Source organism: Magallana gigas, chromosome 9 (assembly GCF_963853765.1).
Source record: "Magallana gigas chromosome 9, xbMagGiga1.1, whole genome shotgun sequence".
In the NCBI taxonomy this organism is placed as follows: Eukaryota; Metazoa; Mollusca; class Bivalvia; order Ostreida; family Ostreidae; genus Magallana; species Magallana gigas.
In genome coordinates this window covers 13,031,964-13,044,685 of record NC_088861.1, presented here as the reverse complement: position 1 = coordinate 13,044,685, position 12,722 = coordinate 13,031,964, and the positions used below count along the sequence as shown (strand labels likewise).

The following is a 12,722-nucleotide window of genomic DNA, read 5'->3' as shown; positions in this document are numbered from 1 at the left end:
GGCCTGTAATTAATCTTTATGACTAAACACACAGTTACTAAAAACTTTTAAGTTTAAGTTTTAAGAATATCAAGACAAATGACTCAATATATTTCAATTTTTTAAATTGCCTCTGTTTGCTGAAGCTTGTTCCGCAATCTTCGGTTATTCGGTACAGAAAATTGCACCTCAACAAAGATAGTCATTAAAATGTCAATGGCACTATTTGTTTTAAACCACATCACACAGATTGATAATAAACGCTGGCTTCCTGAACTATATTAAGACGAGCCACCTTAACACCGAGTTGACGCAGTCTATCTCCAATGTCATCCTCTTGTTTTCTCCATTTATCACCGCCGTAATGATGTAGAATCAACTGATTCAGTGGCAATAGGAAGCATGAATTTGTTGCTGGGATATTCCTTAGAGGAAATTAATTCTCAGCTCGTCTTAATCTTACTCTCCTTTCAGCGTTCTACAGATTTATGAACATGGCTTCAACCTGAAGGTTGAATAACAAAAAAACATGCAGCTTCAATTCAAAAGCAATACCAATATGTTCCAAAGGGGAAAAAAAAAACAACGAACCATCCATAAGAAAAACCACTGTGAAAAAAGCAGCTTGATTGTAAGCATTTTTAAATCTACAGCTATGCACATACAGCAGTTCCTTATAATGCAAATTAATGCAGCATCTTCTTTATATACATGTACTTGCATATCTGTTCTGTGACACATCCTTATTTTGAGGCATTATGGCCTCAACTCATTCACAGCAAGAAGGAGCAATACAAAACAGTTGATTATTTCGTTTAGTGGTATACTTTAAAAATTATCCAACACAGGGCGAAAAACCATCTTTAAGCAAGTCCCTAAAGGTGGCTTAAAGGTGACTTAAAGGAGCTTAAAGGCTATACAGCCTTTAAGTCGCCTTTAAGTCACCTTTAAGCAAGTGCTTATAGGTCCTTAATGTCCAAACTTCTTTAAGCTACCTTTAAGCCACCTTTAAGCATCTTTAAGTGGCATTTACGCTCTCTTTACACTGCCTTTACACTGTCTTTAAGTGGCCTTTAAGTCAATATTGATCAAGCTGAACAATAAAAAACATATATTAAATGCAAAAGCTTTTTTATAGAGATGGGAGGGGGTCATCCGAGTGATAATATAATTTCCAAGGAAGGGGGGGGGGGGTTCCAGGCGGTTTTAATCGTCGCTCCATTAAACACAGATCGCTATCATCAGCACCGCTCCGATGGACACAGATTGCCGTTATAAAATTCTTTATAATTTTTTGGGGGTTTCAAAATTATTGTAGGGATGAGCGCAGTCTCTGTATCTTAATATGTGCATAAAACTAATTAAAGTATGTTTGTTTCCTATTATAAATTAATCGGTGAAAAAAATCTCTCTCTCTCTCTCTCTCTCTCTCTCTCTCTCTCTCTCTCTCTCTCTCTCTCTCTCTCAGTTCATCTGGTTATTAAACAAAATAAAGATAATGAACCAAAAATGCATGATTTAATTTGTTAATCGGTTTAAGGTTTGTATTTTTTTTTTCAATTTTCATTATTTCTAACTCTAGATCTGCTAGATACATGTTAAAGATGAAAAGACTCTCAACTGCCTTTGTTATATCGGGCAGGATATTACTGCTTTGTTTGTCTAGACATAGTTTTGTTCGTTTGTGTATATCTAATTAGAGTCTATTGTTTGTCCAACTTAAGAAAACCCCTGGAACTAACACAGAATATACAAGATATACACAACAGTTGTGTCGTGTGCCCAGGTGCATGTTTGTGTATATCTAATTAAAGTCTATTGTTTGTCCAACTTAAGAAAACCCCTGGAACTAACACAGAATATACAAGATATACACAACAGGTGTGTCGTGTGCCCAGGTGCACGTCAGTGTTTCTAAAGGCGTTGAATCTTAGTATGTACGAGTATACGATAAGTCTAGTGAATAAAAGTTAATTCACATTTGTAATTCATTTTCAAAGTATTATATTCTAGCTCTGGGTTTCAAATATGTTACGTCTACAAATTAACGATACATGTATGTAAGAGTAAAATCTTGAGGCTAATTAATTAATGTACCGGTGATCATAAATAGGGGTTGATTATTTAAATATATGTATAAGGGTAAATATGTCAAATATACCCGGCCTGGCACATCATACAATTGTATGTACAAGTCATTTGCAATTGCCACATGCAGTAAATACGTCACCGGTAATTGGTAATTTTGTTTGTTATAGAATTGATAGTTTAAAAATCATGTACATACAATTACATGTAAATATTTAAACATATTGGAACGGCGCCGCGATCATGAAAACCGGGAAATTGCGGGAAATTGAACAAATACCCTAATAGTATCAATGCATTTAATAAAAGAAATGATTTCATTTTCTTTCTTACATTTTTATAGCTATAAATTAGATGAATTACGTATATCTACTCGGTTTAAATTTATTAACTAAGAAAGCCTACTATAGTGAACCTAACGGTTTCCATTTAGGTATAATATATTTTTGTTCACTGAAGACCAAGTTCCGTATTTCATTCTAAATACATGCATGCATGTTATTTATAAATTAGATATAATTGATTGTTACAAACTGAATGGTTTGTCAAAATCTTTTCAAGTAAACACATTCAATACAGTGATTCAATATTTACTGATATATAGGATATAAAAACACTTATAAATATGTAAGTTGCCGTGGCGCAGAGGATGTGTCGTGATGCTAGTAAACTAAGGGTCCCGGGTTCAATTCTCACCGCGGCCGTTTTTTTTTTTGTTTTTTTTTTTCATTTTTCTTTCTAGAACAAAAACCGTTTTAATACCTTTTCTTTCATAAAGTGAATACATTTTGTTGGAAATTAAGCACAATATTGAATTAAATTTTTTTTAATGGCTTAAAGGTGGCTTAAAGGTAGCTTAAAGGTGGCTTAAAGGTGGCTTAAAGAAGTTTGGACATTAAGGACCTATAAGTTGTCCTTAAAGGTGGCTTAAAGGTGGCTTAAAGATAGTCTTTAAGCTGCCTTTAAGCCATCTTTACGCTTTCTTTAAGCCACCTTTAAGCAATACATATAGCTTAAAGGTAGCTTAAAGGTGGCTTAAAGATCGTCTTTAAGCTACCTTTAAACACCTTTAAGCTATCTTTAAGGAGGACTTAAAGATGGTCATTCATCCTGTGCAAGTTATTCAAATGTGCAATTATGTTGCCTTCATATGTAACAGTATACCACAGTTAGACATGACTTAATTCTTTGCCATGAGTTCAAGTCCAGCTCTTTTTCAAATATATACAAGTTTTGCTTCTATTAACATCAATCTTAGAATATTTATTCTATGGCCAAATGTGGGAATTTAAGAAATTAAATCACAAATCTTAATTAACTATGATTATTTATAAAAAATGATGTACTTTCATTCATACCAATATCTTAAAGTGTCCAATATTCCTCCTTAAATCTAAAGCTTCGAAGCAAACAGATTTCTTTCGATACAATGCCATAATAATAGAATAGCATTGGCTCTGCTTTTTTTTTCTTGTCTTACATACTAATAACATTTAATCATTCTATGAAAGGCTGAATCCCATGAAATTTCAGATCTCCATCATCAAATGGCAATTCCACCAACCACTTGTTTATATTAATTGTTGAAACCTGCTTCTAGTCATGAAAATATCTCTCAGATGATAAACTTTATGGCCCGCCAAGAGCAACAAATCAAGACTAAGTTTCTTTATTTTATAAAAACCTATCGCTTTTGTGGTTTTTCTTATAAAAAAAAAAATAGAACGAAACTGCCGTGTAGATTCGTGATCAATTCTCCTTTTAATGGTCTACCCTGATGGCCTAGTCTTTGGATGAACCAGGAAGACCTAAAGATCCTCCATCAATTACCATTGCTTTACAGACAACCGTGCTGAAATTGCTCAATGGGAGCATCTGCTACATGGCTGGACCTTTGTGTTTGCAAATCTCCTGAGAAAGTTCAGGTTTTCTTTGCTCATTACTGGAACAGGGGGAGTAATTTTCTTCAATCCTATTCAGTTGCAGACTTAAAAATAAGGATTCTATTAGTTTTGTTTATGCATTTCTCAAGAGAAATGAACTGGGTCTGCTTTTTGTGTGTGTTTTTTTCAAATACTTTCCTTTCTGCATGCATGGAGGTCATAACTTGATGCCAAAATGCAATGTAGAAAAGAGACATTGAGTCAGTAATGCCTCTGTGTGTATATAATCACATGATGGTTGCAGAGAGAATCAATTCTCAGTCTACTGGAACTTTTGAAATCTTATACCTGCCATATCCAAGTCAGTGCTTCACAACACATCAAAGAGAGTCCTAAAAGTTTGTCATTTGTTAAAGTCTCCTAAATTGACTAGCACGATGAGCAAACAACATTCAGTGTGCTCAAAATTCAAGCTCAGGGGATTGTACCCGTATCTATTTCTACTATGTGCCAATCAAAGAACCCTTGAAGCAGTCGTGTTTACCACAATCCATTAACACAAAGCAGTCATCACAATCATCATCAACAAACCAGTAAGTGTCACTGTGTAACAACAGGCTGTTGTGGCAATAACACCATATACACAGCATTTAATGCAAAGAACAAAATCTCAACAACTGCATCATACATGTAAAGTGCCATCATGTCCCAAACTAACCATTTGACATCCTGCCACTGATCAGATTTCTAACAAAGTAATTGCCATAACTACATTCAAACCACTTTCAACTATGATAGAAATCGTGTGACATCATGCCATTGACATCATGCCTTTGACAACTATGATAGAAATCATGTGGCATCATGTAATTAACATCATGCCTTTAACAACTATGATAGAAATCATGTGACATCATGCCATTGACATCATACCTTTGACAACTATGTCAGAATCATGTGTCATCATGCCATTGACATCATGCCGTTGACAACTATGATAGAAATCATGTGACATCATGCCTTTGACAACTATGATAGAAATCATGTGACATCATGCCATTGACATCATGCCTTTGACAACTATGATAGAAATCATGTGACATCAAGCCATTGACATCATGCTTTTGACAACAATGATAGAAATCATGTGACATCATGCAATTGACAAGCATCATATGAACCATTTTAATAACATCTGGTTTATGACAAGTTTCCTAGAACTTGTTTAACTTGTACAGTGTTAATTATTTAATCATCATGACATAACCTTTGAAATTCCATACTAAAGTCTTGATTGACTGATTGGAAAACATCCTCAACACTCACCATGTGGTATTATGATGACATTTATTATGTACAACTATATAAAGTAATGACTAGGCAATTACTACATGTCTTCAACACTCATCATGTGAGATAATTAATGATAATGTATGACTATATAAAGTCATGACTAGGCGATTACAACATGTCTTCAACACACCCCATGTTAGAACATGGCAATGATTATGTAAGACTATTGAATGGTTGACTAAGCGATTACAACATGCCCACAGCACTCACCATGTGGCATCATGACGCTGACCGGTTTCTGCGGCTGCTTGATGTTGTAGGTGGTCAGACTGCCGTCCGTGTGGCTGCACATGAACTGCTTTCCTTCGTGGTGCCAGGACACCGACCGCAGAGCCTGCAATAGAAAACCGCGTACACCTTCAGTGCACAGCATCATAGCCCCATCCCACACAGAGACATGCAAGAGGACAACGACATATTACTTATTCAGAGGATATCAAGGAAGGCTACGTATTTTAAGACACCTAAGACTTACATGTAGAATTGAGTATATGCAATGTGGGAATTTGTATTGTCAGAATAAAAAGTCCATATTGCAGAGTTTATGGTACACATATAACTTCCCAAGAGACAGATTCAGCAATGCATGAAAATTTTTTTTTCTTCATCATTAATATATCACTGGTGTATACTGCTGATGCTGTATTGAGATGTGGCTATTGCTTTAACTTGTAGAGGAAACATTGATACATATCATTGGATATGGGAGTCAGAGGAAATCCAAGATTATTTACCTCTGGCAGATTGAATCGGCATTCTGCAGTTTTACTTTTCAGATCCCACAGCACAATGGTTCCTGTCTCGAATCCTATCAGCAACTGTGAATAAATGGATAAACATATTAGTGCTAAAAATTACACATTTATGAACTTACCACAATAATTATAAATATATGTACTTCTCTTGACAAATACCCTAAAGCCAGATCATTTCATAATGCATGTACCCCAAATGATCTAATGGTTAAATGCTTACTCAAATATAAACAGACTCCAATGTAATTGCAAAACCTGTTACCAAGGTTGTTTCATTTCATTGCATGCAAATGAGACAGATAACATTGTAAATACTGAATATATTATACCTTTAGACTATATATAGCTTATTATTGATGAAATTATCAACTTTCAATGCCGCAAACAACAATGTTCGTAAACATTTTCGATCATGAATAAGCATGAATCGGAGTACTTAGAACCTCAATTTCATGGAAATAAAAAAATCACATCATTATCTGCATTCGCAGTCTGCTAAACTATACCTCTATGTGGTATGTACAAATTGATGTGCAGCTATATATGTTGATCTGTTTTACAGTTCTTAAAAATAAATACAGCTGTTACAGTGGATTTATCTTTATTAAAAAGTAAATGAATCGACTGATCAAGGAAACTCATCAAACATTAATGTTTTTTTTTTTCAAATTTCAATTAATGTTAAAAGACAGATGGGGAATTTTTTTTTAGCAATACTATATAAACCTCTGAAATTCAGGGACCTTAACATACTTGAGAGTGCTACACAGATGATCAAAGAAAATTTATGCATCTGCAAAACATATTAAAATCACTGCAAAGTTGTTTTTTTTTTTACAGTATGAATCACTCAAAACATCACTTAACAAAAACTCAATTTCAATCATGGTTTTTGTTATACATACATCCACGACTTCATTGCCTACACCAACAGGAAACATCTAAAAACCTGCTTTCAATTCCCTTCAGTGCATTCTCAGAAAACAAACCCAAAAATACCCTGCAAGTAATATGACCAAGAAAATAGCTCTACAGAGAACTTTTTACTGCTTTCTTCCAACATTGGGTAAACCTCATTTCGTTGTCAAAGAGTCCATTTTTTGGCCTCCTTAAGAGATCCAATACATGTCTAATCTGTGCGGGTGGACCCTTGGGAGATCTCTATGCCACCGCAATACACTCTTCAGCTAATAGAGATTTTCTATATATGGAAAGTGGATCAATTTCTGGCCCCTGCATCAACTTAGCCTAGTTCTTGAGGAAGTTCCTAGAAGGCGTAGAAGAGCAACATGGCCAGGTTTTTTGTAGTTCCATCATTTTTACTGAGCACCAATTTTTGTGGAATTTGTTGTAAACCCATTCCACAAAATTAGAGAAAAAATTTTTAATTGAAGTATACAAATAAACACAAAATCAATCTATATATATTGTCTCAGTAAGAGGCAACCTATTCTCCTTGTGTGTCAAACAAAATCCACAATGAATTGAAGCCCAGCGCACTTGTACAAATGAAATCAGTTGAGAGTAAATGTTCTCATTGCAAAGAATTTTACTAATACAATTCAATGTATTCTCAAGTTATTCAACATGCTAGTGAAATTTTTAATTATACTGCTTCAATAATGAATTTTATAACTCTGTACTGCCTTAATATATTCTCTAGCTCTAAAAATATGCCCAAATGAGAGACACTACTTGCCTTACTTATAATAACAATCAAGAATACATACACCCGTACACCTGTATATGAGAATTAAATTCACTCTAAATCAAAATTTCAGTTTTCTTAAATTTGCCTTCAGGCATACTTGTACTACTTGGATTAACCTGAATTACATGTATATGTACCCTACATTTTTGAACAGCTAGGATATGGATATTTAAAAAAAAGTTATCCTTAAAACGAGGAAATACTATTAACCAGGTTGATATTTCAATACTGTAGATTCCTATATAAACGCGAGGAATTAATATCTGCGTAAAATTGCGAGAAGCGCATCTTGCGAATTTAGAATCCTCGCTTTTATTTTTTGAACATATGTAAACTTCATGAAACTATGATAAAAACTCGGCATTTGCGATTTTATGTACTTGCGATTTGATAGAAAACGGCTGAATCAAGGAATTAAGTACTCGCGTAAAATAAGAAATCTACGGTATCCAATCCAATGTCCCCTCCTTCTCCCCCCCCCCCCCCCCAAAAAAAAGAAAGCAAAGTTTGACAAAACAGAGTTTCGGGACCCTCTAAATCCTTTCTTTATCTAGCATTTATCTTTGTATTCAAACCATCATGACAGGTAGCTTAACATGGGCAAAATTCAACATCATATTTCCCACTGGGATGGATGTCCTCATTTTGAGAAGTTGACTAATTCTGTGTACAAAAACTGTATTAAGACACATCAATCAGAGCAGAGACCCCCAAACTCCAGTCAAATTAAGTGTAAAGCCCCTCTGATTTCACTGATAACACTGTTATCCCAGAGCCTGGTATTGATCAAACAGTGTAACTTGTTTTCGATGACCTTGTTTGCCTCCGATACAGAAATTAAGAAAAAAGAAGGACACTTTTATTGACCCCCCCCCCCTATATTTTCATTGATCCACCCTTCACAATCAGCAGTCGGCTGTAGCTAGCAACTTGATTTAGGTTCTTTGCTAAGTGAGCACTTTGTTTGGACAAATATTGACGGACCAGTAAATCAGTTCCATTGCAGGCCGGGCCTGACTGTAGCAAGATACATGAAGAATTTTCTTCCAAAACGAAGAACATTCTGTTTCGTTTCACATTCATATAACATACCTAAAATACTTTAAATTTTTGGTTTGCAAAATGAAGAATCCATGCAGGCCCTACTTTAAGCATGTTTGATACACATAGAAGTGTAAGATTTTACCTACACTAAGATCAGTTTCACATAAATACTACAGCTATATACTACAACCTTAGTTTTTTATTTGCAAATGAAGATTTTATTACAGTAGAGAGCCTGCACAAAGCTATAATTAAATCAATAGCCCTTCGTGTACTTTCTTGCCCAAGTGTAAACAATGGTTTTGTTGTTCGCTCACTGTGGCTGCTGAGATGAGCACAACAATCACACTATTCTTATCTTATTTCATATATAAATTTACGTTCTCTGCAGTCAATGACCTCAAGATCACTGGCTAAAAAATATTTTTCATGTGATATAACTTTAGAATCCTATTTCATTTCATTGGGGATCAAAATTATTGACATCAAAAGTATGAAGTGCAAAAGCAATAGTGCTGCTTTATGCACACAAAATTCAGAGGAATCATGTTTCAAGGGGAGGGGGGGGGGGCTCATAATTTGTGAATTGTGTTCAACACCAGGAATTTGAATCTCACACACATGACACAGCAGCCTATACTTAATAAATCATGAGAAAATCATGCATTTTTATCCACTTTCACACTTTTTGGACAGCCCATTTGATTGATAAATTGATTCTCTCAAATGTAAGATTCCTTAAATTGCCCCACCACCTTTCTGTACAATGATGTAACCAATTTCAGTAAATTTTACTAATCCAGTTTACTGGCTGGAGTCTGTTCATGCTGGTATATATGCTCACCTTATTGGGGTCAATTGGACAGTCAGTCAGGCTGATTACAGGCCCAGGGTGGGTCTTCCTTGACCTATGGATTAGAAAAAAGAGACAATGTATTAACTATAAAATTATACACAAAGTTTAAGAGTATTCATCATGTCAGTTCAACAATTATTAATGTACGTATCAGTACCAGCCCCCCCCCCCCCCCCCCCCCAAAAAAAAAATCCACAAAAAAGCTTATCAAAGTTAAAAATAAACAATATAATGCGGGAGACTGTTCTCTCATCTTTTCATATGCTGAAACTGTGGTTTTTCATAATACCATTAAAAGACGAGTGATCATGGGCCCATCAATCAGTTACCAAGGCCTTCCTTTCAGTCTCCGTGCACTCGCCTTTCATTTGATAGCTACCCTCTGAATCAGTACACAAAAACCTGCTGATCATCAGATTGAACCACCTTCATTCTTCATCAGAGCTTTAGGACTGGATGAGTATGTCATTTTGACATGGTTATTGAGTAATCTGCCGTTAGATCTTGTGTTGCAGCAATCGGCAGAGATCAATAGATATCAGTATGTAGATCACAAGGGGGCAGCTCACTCCAGGACTTCCCATTAATCAAATTTGACATTTAGAAAATTCATTGATTTTGTATTTTTCCTCTTCAAGAAAGCCAAGCGCTGCAATTCCTATTCAACTCGTGTGTTTTTTTCTCTCCCTCTTTGCATTTTTTGGATGAGCCAAGTTACATTTTGGGGAACATCATGGACTGACATTAATGTCTTTACAGGTCCTGAGCAAATTTTCTCTATATTAATCTGAATTGTAGGACATATTAACAGTTAAAAATCAAACAGACCAACAGACCAGTTTTCTCCAATCTCTGGGTGGTGCAATTTCTCCCTAACTCATTCCTTAATTCTAGTAATTAATACATTGTAAAATATAGCCACGACCTTTTGCATTTCATCTAAATTTTCATAGGCTTTAAATTCACATCTAACACTGAAATTGAAGTCTTCATTTAGAAGAAAAAAAATTATCATACATTGGATTCTAAAACTTCTTAATTGTAATTATGACAAAAATTACTTTTGATACATTCATCATAAATGGAGAGTTCTCTAGATTTAATTGATTTTTAGCAATGCAATGGCCCTGCATATAAATTCATGATCATGCAGGCAAAGTTCAACAAATCCTTCTTTTATCTCCAAACATCCCATTTACATCTCCATATTCAGCTATAAAAATCTGATTCAAGATACATATTATATACATATCCTCTTTTCATCACTCGACTAAATTGCAAAAAAAAAAAAATTCTATTGATGCATGCATGGGCAGGCCATAGCTGGCCAACTATATAAGCAAGCTGTCCCTGATGGTCTTGCTAGATAGCATGGTCATACGAAAATTCCATCAAAAAAAGAGAAAGCCGCTCCGCGATTGGATTGTGAACCTTGCCATTGGCTGGTGCACTAACATGAGACTCGGCTATGTAGAGACATCCCCATAGAGTCTCTGATTATGTAACCCTATCACCCACAGGATTACTGCATTCTCCCAATAACTAGGGAAAGCCCATCTTGATGGCAGTCTGGTCCTGGCAACTTTGATTTGCTAATTAAATCCACAATGTTTAATTTTTCCCCACAACTGCATTTCTCTCCTTCTCCATTTTGTGATTTTTTATTTCATTTTATATAGCTTGATGACAGTTTTTTTGGTCCATTGGGAGCAGTTTTCCTGAACATTTCCGCGAAACCACATTGATTTTAGAAACGTGCAGCCGAAAAATCTTTCAGCTCTACAAGATAACTTCTGACTTGAATATGAGTGAAGTGTGAGGTAATAAAAAAAAATTCTATTACGACTCCAAATTAACTCTCCATTACTAATATAGGAAATTTGAGCAAACTGTGTTAGCAAATGGCATGTCGGCCACACAAGTTCAAATCAAATATAATGCAACCAGATCTACTTGCTCATCACATTACTATAGATCTGCATGTTTGAACTGTTATACCATGTATACTGTTTCAAAAGTTTTTAAAAACAATTCGATTAAAAGCAATTTTTTGATCAATAAGTCAATTATCCAAACCACCTCAACTAATGGACACTTTATTCCTAGACCCCCCCCCCCTAAAATTTACAAATCAGACAAGAAACAATTAATGTGGTGTAAAATATATCGAGCTGACTGCACTTTTCAGAGTAACTACTAGTACGAAGAATATATTATCTTTTTCTCAAGCTCTGGCTGCAAGCTGTTTCCCCGTAGAATTACTTTTCACACAAGCCTGCCCTAACTTGGTCACGATGAGCTTGGTCAATAATTCCCTGATGTGTGAAAAAGATGAAGTTTAGCTCTTCATAAACAACAGTCTGATTCTGGTAATTCTTGGGTCCCCATGTATTTTGAGGGATTGATTGTTAGCCCCCCTGCCGTAATTAGATCTCTCTTCAGTGCAGTGTGTGGGCCCAAAGAGGACACTGTAACGAAACACCCTCCCAAGCTGTTAAATCGCCCAATCAATGAAGGAGACTAAATTAAATGCCGACCTTTATGTCTTAAGCATCTCTTAATATGTGCTAGCAGCTTGTCCATTCCTGGCTTGACAACCCATCCGCACGAGAAGTATGGGATATGTAAAAGTTAGTTTCACATGAATGAACAATCCCATAAAAGATTGGTCAATAATTAAAAACTTGGTTCAGAAATTGACATCTCCATTTGTCAGTTTTTCTTGTTCAAATGGTCTGCCTGCATACTGTGATGAGAGAGAGAGAGAGAGAGAGAGAGAGAGAGAGAGAGAGAGAGAGAGAGAGAGAGAGAGAGAGAGAGAGAGAGAGAGAGAGAGAGAGAGAATGCCTCTCTACTCATTCTCTGATATTGCCAATCCCATTAAGAAATACTTACAGTTCAATGGCCTTGTTCCAGTTGATGACATAGCCAGAGAGGGTGAAAGTCTCGATGTTAGCCATGTGGACATTTCCTCTCTCCGTCCCTACGTACAGCCACTTACTCTGGAACGGCAGGTGGCAGTAGGTGATTCTACAAAATAAGGGAGAATATAA

At 35.6% G+C, this 12,722-nt stretch overlaps 1 protein-coding gene across 6 annotated transcripts in view; it reads right to left on the bottom strand.

Annotated features, from left to right (window-relative positions):
• The window catches only part of LOC105321999 (syntaxin-binding protein 5), a 59,355-nt gene that overhangs the window by 27,870 nt on the left and 18,763 nt on the right, over positions 1-12,722 (bottom strand). For all 6 annotated transcript variants that reach the window (XM_066072334.1, XM_066072336.1, XM_066072335.1 and 3 more), the window contains exons 5-8: positions 12,565-12,699; positions 9,658-9,721; positions 6,038-6,121; positions 5,514-5,637 (exon numbers count right to left, since the gene is read on the bottom strand). In XM_066072334.1, the coding sequence (XP_065928406.1) occupies positions 5,514-5,637; positions 6,038-6,121; positions 9,658-9,721; positions 12,565-12,699 (407 nt within the window). The remainder of the gene's footprint in view (positions 1-5,513; positions 5,638-6,037; positions 6,122-9,657; positions 9,722-12,564; positions 12,700-12,722) is intronic.